The 16675-nt window shown below is 37.6% G+C and overlaps 2 protein-coding genes across 2 annotated transcripts in view; one reads left to right on the top strand and one right to left on the bottom strand.

Moving 5' to 3' along the window:
- Positions 1 to 1244: 1244 nt before the first annotated feature.
- CAPZA3 (capping actin protein of muscle Z-line subunit alpha 3) lies at positions 1245 to 2850 on the bottom strand. Its single transcript, XM_068191976.1, is given in 4 exon segments — positions 1245 to 1675; positions 1678 to 1903; positions 1905 to 2015; positions 2371 to 2850. Coding segments are annotated over 4 exon segments (1080 nt in total). The 3' UTR covers positions 1245 to 1412.
- Positions 2851 to 3314: 464 nt separating this feature from the next.
- PLCZ1 (phospholipase C zeta 1) overlaps positions 3315 to 16675 on the top strand; it is a gene marked incomplete at its 5' end in the record, with an annotated part of 43923 nt that continues 30562 nt past the window's right edge. Inside the window, 4 exons of the mRNA XM_068191977.1 lie at positions 3315 to 3482; positions 7252 to 7486; positions 14045 to 14246; positions 15801 to 15945. Coding sequence (XP_068048078.1) covers positions 3315 to 3482; positions 7252 to 7486; positions 14045 to 14246; positions 15801 to 15945 — 750 coding nt within the window. The remainder of the gene's footprint in view (positions 3483 to 7251; positions 7487 to 14044; positions 14247 to 15800; positions 15946 to 16675) is intronic.

A 16675-nucleotide genomic window follows, 5' to 3' on the forward strand; every position in this document is an offset into this window, starting at 1 on the left:
AATTTCTTCTATTTTTTGGTACTGCAGATATAAACTACACTCCCAACAGGCCATCTTCATTATAGCAGCCCTGGGTTGTATGACATTTTTAATAAAATTACTTTTACTTGCAATAGAGAAATAATCACATATTCAACCAAATTCCATGTGAAGACAGCTGCTTGCCCATTGAATTGTGTCCAGCAGCAGCACAGGCACTAAAGGATTGGGTTGGTGTTGGATGGATCTCAGCAGCAGCTGTAGGGTGAAAAGAGAATCACCCACAGGTAATGCAGCTCTCTATGAAGAACCAAGGGAGCACAGAAAATGCTCTCTGTGTTCCACCTCTCTCCCTGTTCAGCTGCATTGGTTTCTCTGGGAAATTAATTATCATATCTAGTTACATAGAAAAAGGAACCTCCCAAATCAGAGGGCAGTAAGTATGCAAAGTCTTCATTTTCCTTCAAAAGAGGAACCTGAAGATGCCCATTTTTGCACAATGTTTTTTCTCCTCAAAACCATAGCAATGTGTAGTTCTTGATGACGTTTTAAAACCAAGACAATGAAAGCAATCATGGCCAGTCAGCAGTGAATCTCCAAAGCCACAAATGAGTATTTATTTATACAGATGAGTATTTACTAAAGGGTGTGTTCAACCCATGTGGCAATGCAATTCCCACCAGCTGTGATGAACAGCAGCAAAATCTTATGCTTATGTTAAAAAAATCTAGTATTTGTCAGAACAATGCTTACATGTTCACACTTTCTTTTCCTAAGTGTAGTGTCTACAGTAGTGCTTGAAATGAAACTTTGTTTCTGTTAAAACTCTAATTAAAAGTTATGTTTACAGAAAACAACAAAGATGGTAGGCATTTGTAATAATTTGTGATAAATGTTAGGAAATAATCACTATCACAGTTTGAAAGTAAACCAAAATCACATGCATTCCTTTGGCCTTTGTAATGAATACTGAGAGAAAGGGAGTTGCATTGCTTTATTCTTTAATGCTGCATCACCCAGCCTACATCCCTGGTCAGTCCTGAAATATCTTCTGCACTATCTATAAGAAATTTATTCTTCCCGTGTCCTGATCTTCCTTTTGTTCATGTGCCTGTATAAGGGATTCAGTGATAAATACATAAGCAAAGCCTGAAGGCTGAATTTACAAGGGTTCTGTAGCAATGAAAGAAATCTAGATATTATGTCCCAATCTTTGCCAATCTACCTTACCAACTTCCTTAAAATCGATGTTTCATTTGGTGTGATGCTACATAAGTGAATATAATTTTGGTTAAAATTACAAAGGAAAGTAAGAATTTGCTTACTATCTCACCTGTAACACTGTGCTGCCTTTGACACTTTGACCATTACTGGTAAAGTGCTTGAAAAGTACATGAAGAAAGTGGAAAAAAAACCCCAAAAAAGGCCCCAGATTATTTCCAGTCACTGCAGACCTGAATTATTTTTAAAGTGATGATTGACTGATGGAAGTCTCTGTACTCTCCTGAGCGATCCAGAAATAAATCAATTAAACAACTCCATTTTGTCTTGTCCCTCTGTTTTTTATTTAGGCCATCATACCAAAGATGGTAGTTCAGTAAGCACTGAAGCACTTCAGCATTGGAGACCTTGGTGTTCAGATGCTGATCATTCCCTAGTTTATTCCAGTTCATAAAAGCGTGAGTAGCAGGGAATTCCTCGACAGATTTTCCCCCCATATATCCTCTGACAAAACCTGAATGTTTTCCAGAATGTCAGCACAAGACTTGGTGTCCTCAGCTTTCACAACTTTCATAAAACCTGTGGCAAACTGCCTTTGGTCTGTCACTTTTAGAGTCTCAGACTTGCTGACAGCTACATGGAAGCTGGCAACTTTGAAGCAGTTTGCCTGGAGAAGAATCACTGTAAAATGAGTGGGAAATGGGAAATGGAGTCAGGGTGAAAGTCCAGCCTGATTTCCAAAGGTTGTCCCAATGATTTGAAGGCTGATTCTGGTGTGCCTCAAAGTAGGATATGGACAGCTGCTCTTGCCTGGGCTGGTTTTGAGGATGCAACAGTTCCCTGCACTGAAGTGTGAGCTTCAGTGTCCTCCTAGCCCTTTGGGGTGGCCTCCTAGCCATTTGGAGTGGCTTTCCAGCCATTTGGAGTGGCTTTCCAGCCCTTTGGGGTGGCCTCATAGCCATTTGGGGTGGCATCTCTGCCCTTTGGCGTGGCCTGTCACCGTTCCCCAACATCCACCATCACCCCGTGCCGTGGAGCCGGCTGGTTCCCCAAGGCCCAAAGAAGGGGCTCCCCCCAGGCTGCGGCAGTGGGTTGGTAGCACAGTGCTCCTGGTTTTTTGGGGGAAGATGTTGTGGTGACCGCCTGCCTCACCAGCTTGTCACCTCACACCAGAGCGGAGAGGCCTCGGACAAGCTGGCCAAAGTCCCCAGGGGGACACTGGCACAGTTGGCTGCAGAAGGCCTGCTCGGCCTGCAGCAGCTCCCGCCTCGGCACGCGCCGGGGTGTGGGATATCCTACGGGTGGGAGGCGGTGGATGAGGGCAGGGCCTGGGAGACACTTTGTGCTGGAAGGAGGAGGCACACGATGGCGGCAGGCTGGTGCAGGAAGGGCCCTGTGCCCGGCGCCTGCGGTTTGTGACATCACCAGGGCGGCACTGCAGCGACACTGGAAGGATGGGGGACGAGCGTTCCCTGCCACCCGGGCAGCGCACAGGGGCACGAGGAGCCCACTGTGAGCCCAAGCGAGGGGCTGGCAATGCCGCTGCAGTGAGGGGGCTGGAGCACAGCCGCCATGGATGAGAACAGATATCCTTCTCCTCTGCTGCCTTCTCCTCCTCCTCTCCCCTCCCTGCCCTGTGACAGCCGCCATTGGAACCCCCGACACGTCTCTTTCCCTTCAGGCCTGGAGCTGGCCTGGGCACACAGGAGGGTGGCAGGGATGGCCTGGGGCAGCCAGTCCCGTCGGCTGGGGCCGGTTGATAATGTTTGGGGGGACACAGTGCTGGGGGCACTCATTCCTTGGTGTTTCTTGGCACTCCCCACCGTTCCCTGCCGCCGCTGAGTCCTCTGGGCCTCCGCACATTTCCCTCCTCTCACCGCAGCCCTTTCTGCACCCTGAGCACCCGCAGATCTCCTTCACACCCTCCCTTCAGCCCTTCTGGCCACTGCCCTCCGAGTCTCCGAGGACAGAGCAGAAATCTCTTCCTGCACACCTCAGGGCCTGCTGACTCAGAGGTCAAAAGACAAGGATGTTCTAGAGTATGAGAACAGGAAAGCACAGTCTTCTTAGGTTTAAAAAAATTAAAGTTCTCCCCCTCATCCCTCCGTTAATGGGCAACTTCATGGGCCAGAATCTTCCTTAACCTCACGTCTCATACGTGGTTTTGGAATCTCATTCAGAATGACTTCAAAACTGGGAATATTGATTTAGAGGGTTGCATGAGGCTGCTTGAAAAAATGCAAATAAATTTTGATGAAGACCATTTAAAACATATTTTCAAGGTAAGGTGTATGTACATAAGCATTTAACAGTTTAGAAGTTCAGTTACACACATCATACATTTGCTGCTTTTTTTCAAGTTAATTTTTTGGGAAATATATTTCATGCTAGAGTCAGCATGCTAAAATCAGCAAAGAATTTTCCTCCTCCAGGTCTTTGTTTCTGTGTAAAGTAGATAACCCAGGGCTTGCATTCGAATCACAATCATTTAGATTGAAAAATACCTCTAAGATTGCTGAGTCCAACCATTAATACATTGAAAAGTCCACCTCTAAACCTTGTCCCTAAGCACCGCATCTACAGGTCTCTTAAATGCTTTCAAGGAGTGGCAACTGAGGTGCTTCCTTGGACAGTCTGTTCCAGTGCTTGACAACACTTTCAGTGAAGAAATTTTTACTAATAGCTAATCTAAACCATCCCTGGCACAATCTGAGTCCCCTTCTGCTTGCCCTACTGCTTGTTACTCAGAGAAGAGACTGACATCCATAACTCTGTCTTTTCACCACAACAAATTAATGTCAGATGGAAAACACATAGATTTTGATTCCCAGATTTTTTTGTAAATGACCACCCTTGAGAAAACATAAAGCATTCTGGTTTCATCCTATTCAGCTTCTTGTGCGGTCAAGGTAATGAGCCCAGATGTGTCTGTCTGCTGCTGGGCAGAGCCATGAGAGCAACTTCCTCAAAATCCTCTTGCCAGGAGGACAACATGGACTTGTCTGAGCTGCTCAGGCCTTACATCCAGCACACATTCATTCTGTTCTCCACTACACCTCTCCTGTATTATCTAAGAGGTGTGCCTGAAGGGACGGGAATTGCACTCTAAACCCCAGGGAAAGGATTTGGCCTTGAGACGTGGCAGTGTTTAAGAGATTTACATGAGGGTTACACCATTCAGCTAGAAACTGGACTTAATAAGTTAATTTAGTGTAGGTAAGCAAACTACTGCCAAACAGATCTTGTCTGTGAGCAAATACTACAAAACTGAGTGCCTTGGCACAAACTGGGTGTACATGTTCTTCATGTAATGACTCAAAAGATGTACGGTTTTCCCTTTGACCTCATTTTTTCCCCCCAAAACAAGCTGTCTGGTAATGCTGTTTCCCTAAGGGAATGGAAACAAGTGTGTATATTTATTTATTTATTTATTTATTTACACATTTATATAGATGATTCTTTTGAGACTGTTGCAAGCAGCTGGCTGATTCTGTCCTGATTTGGCAGAGGAGAATTAACTATGGCAAGTCAGAAGCTTTTAGGTCGTGAGAAGGAAGGCACTAAGTTTTCCTCTCTCATTGTTGTCCGCCTTGTCAAGCCAAGGTAGAAGCAGTAGCATGAGCTCAACCCTGCCTAGAGAGGCTTCCTGTGGTTTTGGAACTTGCACTGCAAGGAGATAATTGCCAGCCTAGAGAACATCTTGAGAACTTAAAAATACTTCTCACTGTTTCCTCTTTGTTCCCCCTACTTTGGTTTCTGCCAGGAATTTGAGAGCAATGGTCAGCTGTGGGTAGAGAAGAGAGGAATTATTTGAGGGAAGTGACCTGCAAAGAACAAGTCTGATCTAGCTGTATTCAACAACCTATTATACCCAGTAGCCTGATCTAGTTATTTATAGCGACACTGTTAGGTGTTCTTTGCCATTTGAGAAAGATTTACAGGTGTTCAGTAGTTTGGGGGGCTCAAGTATTTAATCAGTGTAATAACATGTAAAAATTCAAAGCATTCTGGGAGGGAATCTTACTGACATCATAGTCAGTAACTACAGATCAGCAGTTGGTTATACATAGCAAAATACATTTTCTAGAAAACTAATTTTAAGGGATAATCTGCTTTTATTTTCTTGCCTGTTCTCTTTGAGTTTGTTTTACTGTAATACTCTTTTGAGCAATATGAACATTAAGGTTTTAAGGAAGAATAAATTTTAATATAATTTCTCTCAACACTCTTTGTCTCTTTCTGAACAATAAAGATTTAATTTGCATTAATAAAAATAAGAATGATAAAAATCTACCCCAAAAAATGGTAAGAATATCTTTTTATAGTGGCATGATTTTATCACTTTAATTTGGAGAGCTCTCTTGTGTAGTATTATTGTCTGTATTTCATCAAAAGGCAACTAAAATAGAAACTTTAAATTTTTGCCCAGCTTCTCTTTGTGCCAGTAACTAAGTAAACATCTTCCAAGTCCTGATAGACTGTTTATTTCTAAAATAAGTTGGTATTTTCTTTTCCTGCTTAATGGTTATGAACAAATTTGTCATATTGTTAAGAACATTAAACTTGGATTGAGGATATCAACCTTAGATGGGGAATTTCTCAGCAGTAATGAAATGTGTATAATTAGCATTTGTACAGAAGTATTTTCTTGCTAGTGATTTCTGTTAAAAATAATGGTTATTATTCTCTTTCACAAACTCAAAGCAAATACTGAAGCACTGATTTGTAAGATTTTTTTCACTAGAGCTCCCCATGAAATTTAATGTTGGACTTGCTTTAGTTATCTAATATATTTTTACTCCTGTTGTACTTATCCAGAGGTACAGTAGGAACTGTACTGCATAGGAAGGAACTGGCAATGGATTGTTAAACTTTTAGGTTTTATGGTATGGCTTCAAAACCAATCCAATTTAGCAGTAATCCAAAATCTTGATCAAAGAGCAGCCAGAGCCCAAGTAAGCAATTTCCTGTTTTTAGACACTTTTGTGGAAGCCAAACCAGCCATTGTAAGTGCCATGTTTTGGATGCTGGAACTTGGCCTCTTTGGCAGTCTCAGTTTAAGGAGCCAACAATTAGGAATTTTCATCAGCTTACAGTGATGATCACTGAGGCAGTGGATTGCCATTTGTTTGCGATTTTTGTGAGCAATTTTGTCAGCAGATTTCTCTTAATTTGGCAACTTTTAAGAATTATTCAGGCTAAAATGTTAGAAACATTTATATTTCATATGCAGCTACTTATTTTGGGTAGAAAATTTTAAAGGAAAAATTGAATTAAACCTGAGAAAAACACAAAAGGCAGAAAAAGTATTATTCTATTCAAATTCTTTTACCCTTTTAACTTTTCTTTTGGCTTTTATACTGAAACACTGAAATTAATTACTATGCTAACATTTTGTCAGCTCTGTGAAAACAAGCTTACAATTCAAGAATTCTGAGAGTGTGAATAATTAATCTAAGTTAAACATTCTGGCTTGTTAAGAGTAGAACATGATCTCATAGGTTATTATAAAATATCGTCTTCAAATTTAGATAGTGTTTATTTGAAGTGTTAAAAGACTTGTTTATCTTGAGAATTTGGTCATCCTTATTTCATTTTTAAGATTATTGGTTGCTGGTTTTCTATGCAAATTTCACTGACAGTACTTACCATTAGGTGTAAATAGCTGTTGGAGAGGTATTTTATACTAAATATATTTTCCACTTGATGAGTTTTATGCTGCACATTTATTTTAATGCATAGCATTTTAGATATTTTCTACTATGTGTTTTAATATTAAAAATGCATTAAATCTAAATTTATTGTACTTATTTAGATGCTACTTATGTCATATGGTCCATTTTACTTTATATAAAATATTTGTAGCACACAAAGTGTAATTGAAAAGTTGAGGAGTTTAATCTGATTGTAGTCACTGGTGCCTGAGGATTCTTCTATGATTCTCACTCCTGTGGTCAATTATAAAAAAATGTTTGGTGCATAACTTTGTATATATGCATTTTGTTTTATTGATTTTTAACAAAAATTCTTTTGGATGCTTTTTTTCCTCAGAAAACCATTGACAAACACTCAGGACATATAATTAGCATGGACGATTTCAAAGCAATTTATCGAGCTCTTGTACACAGACCTGAATTTGAAGAACTGTTCAAGGCTTACTCAACAGATGGCAACATTCTACCTGATGGCCAGCTCCTTAAATTTCTTGCAAAAGAACAATTTCAAACTGAAGCTAATGAAACAACTGCCTTAGAAATTATTATGAAGTATGAACCCATTGATGAAGGTATGCACAGTTAAATTCAGTTAAATTATTTTATATCTAGCTCTGATTTATTGTGCTCCTCTCAGTGACTGTGTTTGGCAAACCCTCATCTTTATTTCTTCTAAAGCATGTATTTTCATCTATTTATTATTTTTTCTCCCTGTGTTTTAATTTATTTTCATTTTTTCTCCTTTCTCTGCTCTCTTATTTTTTCTGCCATTTCTTTACCTTTTTTTCCTAGTCTTTCTATAAATTCTGTCCTTCAGCTCTTTACAAACCATTTTCAATTTGTTTTTCTTAAGGTTCTTCTCTGCTGTTGTTCTTGTCTGCTCGTTACACTGTCTTCTCTCCCTTGAGTCATTAAGTGATAACGCAAGGCCTCAGACAAGACTTTGATGTCCCTCTGACTTCCTTGCAGCGCTGTGTAAGATTTTCAGAGGTGCCTGGCCACCCTTTCTGAGTCACGAGAACTCTGAGATGAAGAGGGGCTCATAAATCTCTAACCTGTTCTTCACCTATTTCAAGGTGCCCCAAGTTGGGGTATAACACTTCTGCTGAGTTTCACTGATTTCAACTTGTGACAAAATTTACAACTGAGCTACAAAAAAGATATAGCTGCATTTCTTTGCAAGACGTTATTTTATTCAGTGGAATGTGTTTAATTCTTCTGTTTCCTTGGTTCCCAGTCTTTGAAAATGGGTGGAACTGATAACTGGTTAAAGGAAAAAAAAAAAAAAAAAAGAGAGAAAATATTTCTTCTGGGATAAAATCCTGGGGTTTTCTATGCTGACCTGTGGTGGAAGAAGAAAATGAAAAATGCCACTTTTTCAATGAGAAACCGAAGAACATTTGGTGTTTCATTAAGAGGCACTTACTGTCCAGTAATAGCTGCAAAACACGTGACTCCTTATGCCTTTACTCTTTGAGGTTGCTTTTCAAATCTGACTGTACTTTATTGAACATATTCTACTCTTTCAGAGGAACTAATGTTTACTAATTGTACAAGTTACCAGTTTAAAAGTTTCCTTTTATTTTCTGTTACCTGTTTTGATGGGAAAGTTCAAAGCGATAACAGTTAAACAATGAAAAATCTTCAGTCCATTGGAAAACACCTTTGTAAATATCAACTGATGTTTCTATAGGTTTAATTTGATGTCTGGTTTAAATTTCTGATGCTGAGCCAAATTCTTGTTTGTTTCATCACCTGGGATAAATTTGTTTGTCTCGTAATTGGAAATAATCTTGCTGAACAAAATAATCTCTGTATTGTTCATGCTCTTTTGAGTGAATTCAAACTCCCACTCAAACATATTTATTGTAAAGTTCCAGTTATGACTGACATGAGAGAAGATTCATATGGTATTGTGATAGGCCATTGGGTGCAACTGTCGCTCTGAATTTGCTACAGAACATTCAGGATGATCAGATTCAGAACATCAGGATGATCTGTTGGACTCATCTGTCACCCTTGCCCTGTGCTTTACAGAAAGGGAAAAGGGCAGGTTTTGACACTTGATTGACAGGTTTGCTAGTAGTAATGACTATTCTCTCATCAATGTGATAGCACTGGTATGTCAAGATTAGGATAAAAACAATGACTACATTTTATATATAATTTAAATAAATCCATTTATGGCATTTAGTGCATCCCTAACATTTGTGCAGTGAGATTTCCAAAGCTATTGGGCCAGATAACTCTGAATTTACTCTCTGTGGGTACTGTAGGTAGTTCAGGAATGAATTACTCTTTCATTTTTATTATACAATTTAAATGCCTAATGTCAAAATGCTACACTAACAGATTTTTTTCATGTGTGTGCTAAAAACTTGCATTTTTGGCAGAAAGAGCCATTTCTATGGAATTGATCACAAAATATGAATATGTGGTTCACACCTGACAGTTGTGTCTTGCTAACACCCCAATTTAGGTTTTGCTCTTCCCAAACATCCCATTATCTGTCCATTTTACCATTAGCTTTGAATAGAAGCCTCGACTCATTAAATGAGATTAAAGAAAACATGCCAACTAAATGCATTTTTTAAAGCTTAGTATATATATATATATATATCAAAAAAAAACTTCTCATTTACATGGATAGGATTAGAGGCACAGTGAGGATAAGAAGGTGCATCCCATTATCATTTATAATGTAGTGCCATTCAAAGACTCTACTCCTGCCTACTTTACTGCTAGGCAATACAAAAACAGGGCAAAAATGCAATCCTGTCTTAAAAAACCAGCTTGCTTTGTATCTAACAATATAAGCCTGGTGCATCTGTCAGATAAGGACTTTGAGTAATCCAGAATGTATTTGTGAAGCAAAAACAGATTTTCAGTTTATTCCTAGTATACACAGTCGTGAGAGTTTTTTGTTTTTGGGTTTTTTTTTTTTTTTTTTTTTTTTTGTGTATGTGTGTGGGAAACACAGCAGGATGTAGAGCATAAATTTGCAGAAGGGAGCATTTGATCCCATTGGCCAACTTAATAAAGCAGCCATCTCTGTCAAAGTCTTACAGATTTCATGAAAAAATCATGTCAAGCAAGAAAGATGATTAAAAAATCTCAACAGACAGTGGCTGTGGCTGGATTTGTGAGACACAATAGTTCAGATGTATGAAAGGGTGTGTAAATATCCAGTCTCAGGGACAATTTTCAAAGGAAGGTGATTATGAGCTATAAGCCCTTAGGAAATTGAACTGGACTGTTCAGATAGATACTTTATTCCAGTATGCACCACTATAGGTGTGAGTAAGGCAGAAAAAAAGCCTCCTAGAATATAAACTCAGAGTAGGAGAGGAATCACTGTATTTTTACTTTAGTCAAGGAAATACTTCTCTCTTTACTGTTCCCTGAGAGCATGAATGTTTCATTCTGATGTAAAGTAATCAAATTTCATAGTATGAAATTCCACCTGATGATGTTTCTGCCTGAATTTTAGCAATGATTGAAATCTTCCTTCTTCCAGTATAGCAGAGGAACACTCTGGTCTCTGATTGCAAGTATTTCTCATGAGTTCCTCCTAAAATTCCCAGCAAACATATCTGTACCCATATCACTATCTCTGGAGGCCAAGTAACACAGACATTTAATTACTGATTTAGCTCTTAGGAAACAAAGAGCACACACATATATTTAAAACCATGAGAAACACATTTCTACCCATTTCCTAATCTCAAATTCAGTTCAGGCTCTTCTCTTCCCCACTCCCCAGTTTCTGCTTCAGTCCAGAAGGGCTTCAGGTTGTACTCAGACCCTTCAGGAGGAAACAAGTCTTGCAGGAGGCTCTGGCCAGTGGAGAGTGATTTCTTGTTTTTTCTGCTTCATTGTGGGTGCTCTACAGGCCTTCAGGGCAGCAAACATCTTATGAAAGTTTCCAGTTTTTTTTCTTTCCAAACAGGAAGAAAAATAGTTTCAAAGACGTTCCATGATAAATAAGAAAGCAGAATGTAATAAACACTAAAAATAATGTATAGTGTAATCAGAGTCTTTAAATACTCAGGTTATATCCATAATTCCTCTCTGATGTGACAGTATTTGTATATATGGCAGAGCTGGAGTTTACCTTAACAGGAGGAATGAGAAAAATATGTTTTTTCTTAAATCAGAGTTTAGAAAAACCAAGCAATATAAAAGAATATTGCTAATAAAATGAATTCCACACTATCCAAAAGAGGAGGGCAGGAAAAAAAATCATTGAACTTTGTGAACAGAAAGAGGCAACAAGAAGACAGAAATCTTTTCTGGCCTTCCTTTTCTGCAAGGAATGGATATGTGTGTGCACCCTAACTACTGCTAAAAGGTCCTAATGGAGAAAAAGACTGAGGTTCCTCCAGGGGAGAAATGTAAGGCCTTGATGAAAGTCTTTCACTGTGGAATAGTTATGGAGATGAATTCCCATTTCCTTTAATGGAGAAGCAGAAAATGTCTGTAAATGGTCAGAAAACAGTATGACTGGGCTATTCCTCAGAAATGTAAGGGCCTGTAATAAGCTCTGTAAAATACAAAGATTTTTAGTCTGTTGATTGGAGACATGAGCTGAATGTTTTATTGAAGTCCACAAGCTCACTTATTGACGAACAAAACAATGCTAGGTGTTCGTTTTTGGGGGACTGTGGTCATCAGTATATCTGTATAAACATTAATTTCTCTTGAGAATATTGCAGTTAGCTTTTGTCAATGACAAGAACAGCCGGGAAAGCATCATAAATAATTCAGAAAAAAAGCAAGACTTTGAAAAGCCAGTATTTTTCACAAATTTAATAAATAAATGCAGAAAAGGTAAAAATTGTTAGAAAATAAAAAATGCTCACACACACACACACAAATAGTTAATAGCTCTACTTGTAACTGCTCAGATAAATATATAGACCATGAAAAAGAAATTAATCAGAAATGAAATCCAGACAGGTCATGTAATTCATTATAGGCAAAACATACAGGATGAGTGTATTCTGTTTTAAACAACATAAAAAAATCAAATTATTTTTAAAGATCCAGACAGTAGAAACTTAATCCAGTTGTTACAAGTGTAGAACAATATAACGCATGCATGTGAATAAATCTAAGTCAAGATACTAAATAGCATACACTTTTCAAGAGTCATCAGGGTGGCAAGAAGTCATCCTGCAAATCTCTTAGTTAAAAGACCAAAGAAATTCCTCTGTAATGTTATCAATCTGAGCAAGATCTCAGTGCAAAATATGGATGGAACAGGGTAGGACCTTCTTAAATGATGTAATCAGGTCAGTGAAGATGAGTTGACAAATCCAAGTTCTTAGAAAACTGACTGTAACAAACTTGGCTAATACAAGTCAAAGGTTACTTCTGAAAATAGGGGGGGAAATGAATGATGAATTGAAAGACTGGAGAAGATCAAATGTAATATCTATTTTAGAAAGGGAACATCCAAGCAACTAGACACTGTCAGTTACTAAAAAAAAAAAAAAGAGCAAATAATAAATGTGTAAACCCTTCTAAGAAAGTAAAGGTGAGTAGTGGTTTGTAGAACATTCCATGGAGAAATAGTATCCTGTTTTCTCCTATGAAAGATTAACAGCACTGGTGGATGGCAGAAAAATGAAAATTATCAGAAATCCAAAGCAGAAAGATGCTGTGGATTGGATTTGTTTTTGTGGAAATCAGTGGAATGACAGAAGTGTGAGAGCAGTTTTCATCAGGGAAAGTGTGTGAAAAAAGAGGAGAGAAATAATACCAAACTGAACAGATATTTTGGATAGCAAGGAAGTTTCAGGGCAAACTTCTGTTTCCTAATTATGGAAAATTTCCTGACAATAAGGTTGTTTAGGTGTTGCAATGGTTTTACTGGGTTGTCTGAGGATTCCTGATCAATGGGAGTCTGGAAGAATAATTTCAGAAAGACTTCTGGTAGGAATAACAGTTGTGGGGTGAATTAGGTTTGATGTCTGGGTGGCCTTCTGTTTTTCTTTATCATTGTAAAACATTGCAAGTTTTCTAGTTCAAAGACCTGTGTAATTGAGAAATAATTATTTTCTGTAAATTCTCATTCAGGTGTAAAACTTTCACTCTGTCACACCTCAAAGATTGATAATAGCAATTCTAACTTGTACATTCTGATTCTTACATCTGTAGTAAGAATTACCAGGGCAGAAAAGGGGATTTTCCTGCAGATATTTCCAGTCTTCAAGTTTGTATACATTGACTCCTAAGTTATTGTTAGCATAAAATAATCTTGCATTATTTACTGCTTGTTCACTGCTGGCCTGCTATGGTGACAATAAAGTTATTTTAGAGTAAGAACTGGGCAAAATCCCTCAGTAATTCAAACTATGTTTTGAAGCAAAGCTGACTTTTGAGATTATATCATTTGCGAAATGACTGCATTCAAAACATGACATTGGGAGCAGTAGCTGGCAGTGTAATGGCTCTGTTTGCCATTATATCAGTCAAAACCAGAACAAATGGGATGACTGTCACTGGTATGGACTCAATTAGTTCATTTTATTTTAAATGCAGTAGTGTAATAAGCTTGATTTGCAATTCATCGGTGTGGGCAGTTATTTCTTTTGTTAAGATGCTATTTTTATTTCAAATATTTCTAAACATGATTTGATCAATATTTATTCGGAATTTTCTACCCCTGGGGCAGATATGTGGTGCTAGTTTCTGCAAAATTATTTTAAGAATTTCTCTCTGACTTTTTTGAGAACAATCCTGGTTCTCTTAAAAGAGAACAGAAGATTCTCAGTGCATTGCCTGGCATGTTACTTTCCAAAGTAAACAGCAAATATTTTACCTTATATTTAATTAGGACTACTGAAAACTCTTCTAACTGCTGTCCGTAGAAAAATAAATGCGTCAAAGCACATTTATTTCCTCTCAGAAGTTTGAACCACAGCAATTCAGCTCCAGAGTCATACATATCTGATTTTCTGTTGTTTATACATTTGTTATGAATTTTCAAATTGCAGGAAAATGTTGTGCTGTATAACCTTTAGCAGTGTTCAGAACTGGCTATTAAAAATTTCAGAAAGTACATAGATATAACCATCAGAGTGGCTTCATGACAGAGTTTTTTTTTCCTTTTTGTTTTTGTTCAGTGAGGAAGAAAAGGCAGATGTCATTTGAGGGATTTATAAGGTACATGAACTCAGACGAATGTTCAATATTTAAAAGCCAGCACAAGAGCGTCTATCAAGATATGACCCGGCCATTGTGTGACTATTTTATTTCATCTTCTCACAACACCTACTTGATAGCTGACCAACTAATGGGACCCAGTCATTTATGGGGATATACCAGGTATTTAGACATTGTTTTTTAATATTTTAAATATTCTTTGGCTTTTAAAAAATGAATAGTAAGTCACATACAATCCTACTTGGCAATAAGGGACAAAGCCATCACAAGTTGAAAATATGAGAGTGGTATTTTATTTTGTGTGTACACTTTTCAATATATTTGCCAAACCATCTGTTCATAGTCTGGAAACAATTTATTTTTTTCACTTACATCTCAGAAAATCAACCTTGCAGCAAATGAAATCTATAGTATGGTGCACAGTACACAATTAAATCAGTTTTAAATCTCAACACACCGTGCAAAAATAAATAACTCTCGAAAGAAATGTAAAATTCCTGGGCAAGCTCTAATCTGTTCAATATACAAGATGTGTGTTGGAGTATGTCTGTGTCAAGGACATTTGTGGCCAGTGCATGTGGGCAGTTTAGAAACAACAAAACAGCAAAATGTGGACATTCAAGTTGCCAGCAGGGAGAGGAACCTCTGCAGTGCGTAACTCCAGGAGGATGATGACCAGGATGGCAGGAAAGATGGAAATGGATTGTGTAATAAAGGCAACACTGAGGGCAGGATATATTAAGAATTAGGAAGAGCTGTGTCCAGAATTCCTATTATTTGTACTGCTTTAATAAAGAAAAAGCAGTTGGAACCATCACCTATCTGAACTAATTTTTTTTTTTTTGGTTGCTCTCTTAATGTTCTATAGTGATTTGCAACCATCAGAAACAATCCTGAATTTCTAACAGTATTTAAAATTCCATTATGTTAATGCTACATTGCTGAAAGTAATTGCAAAGTGGGTATAACCTCCACTCTGTTCCTCTTTATCTACTATTTGTGTGAGGAAAATGCAAAAATCAGCTACAGGCATATTTGACATATTGTTAATGTGTGAAAAGCACCGTGTAAAAGACAGATTGGTAATTAAGTGAAGCAGTTTATAAGAAATGTTTCAGTTAGTTACAAGTCAAATATTAGAAACCTAAGAGTTTAAGGGATGCCACTAACATATTAAAATAAAAGCAGTCAAGTCAAATTGCCTGAGAAACTTTAGCACTCTCTCTTAGGAATATGGGCTGGGGAGAAGAACTGACTTATGTAAAGACCAAGTGCAACCTGATACTCTAAGTGCAATGGATTTTTAAATACAGTGATTCTCAAAATTGCAAGCAAGTTTGGAGCTTGCAACACAAAAGACCATTTAAAAGACCATTTAAAATATTTATTATGTTATTTTAAGTGGAAATTCCAAAATTCATTTATTGAAAATGATGACCTTTTTTTTTAGTCTTTTAAAGAACATAATTCAGGTAATCCCATATTCATTAAAGCTCTAACAAATCTTATTACATAACACACCTAAAATAAACAACAGAAAGTATGTTTGTCTCATATATGTACAATTCTGTAGGATTTCTTTTTATTTATGATGAAAATGAGGTGTTTTTTTTCTGTAATTATTCACTGTGCTTCTAATCAGAAACACAGCAACTTGTAAAAAAAGTGTGGTATCTTTCTTTTGGCTGTAAAATGATTTCTCTTGTTCCTCTGAAGTGCTCTCTTAAAAGGATGTCGTTGCCTGGAGATTGACTGCTGGGATGGCAACAACAATGAACCCATTGTGTATCATGGTCACACTTTAACAAGCAAAATTCCATTTCGTTCTGTAATTCGTGTGATTGACAAGTATGCATTTATGGTATGTATAGATATATGTATGTATACATAAGTAGGTTAGAGTGGTGGCTTTAACTAAGCCAGGGATGTGGCTCTTATAGATTCTCCAGGGTAAAAAAATATGAGACAGAGCCTGTGGCAATGGGTATTGTTAAAATTAATTACAGAGCAATTGTGCTATTTGTTCTTAATGTATTTTTAAAGCTTTTTAAAGGAACCAGAATAATTTTTCCTGCTAATGAACATACACCACACTTGGTGCAAAGGAATCAGGTGATCTTACTCAGCTTCTCTGGTGTAATTCTCACCTGAGATCACTTAAACAAGGACTGAATATAAATTGAAGCTCTACCTCAGAATTGGTCTGATGTTTTCCTCCTTCTTTATATCTTTTAAAGGTTTGTACATTGCTTATTCTTCTGCTGCTATCAGTCTGTCTTATATCCTACATGTGAATTTAAGAAATAGACAAAAATATTAGATAACAGATGAGTCTGGGGCTTTGTTTATCCTTTCTTCTCTTTTTATTTTGAATGTTGACCCTGATAAATGTTAGCAGCTACTGGTTTTTTTGGTCAGGTGACTCATCAGGGCAAGGTTCCTTCTGCCTATCTCTGGAAAAGCACTGAAATCTGGAGAGTTTTTGGCATTGTCTGTGGCTTTTGTATAGGCTTTTGGCAAAATTCCTGCTCAAAGGAAGTGTTGAATGACTATTAAGATAAATCTCAGAATCAGGCCAGCATTATGTGTGA

This window comes from Anomalospiza imberbis, chromosome 5, assembly GCF_031753505.1.
Source record: "Anomalospiza imberbis isolate Cuckoo-Finch-1a 21T00152 chromosome 5, ASM3175350v1, whole genome shotgun sequence".
Taxonomy (NCBI): domain Eukaryota; kingdom Metazoa; phylum Chordata; class Aves; order Passeriformes; family Viduidae; genus Anomalospiza; species Anomalospiza imberbis.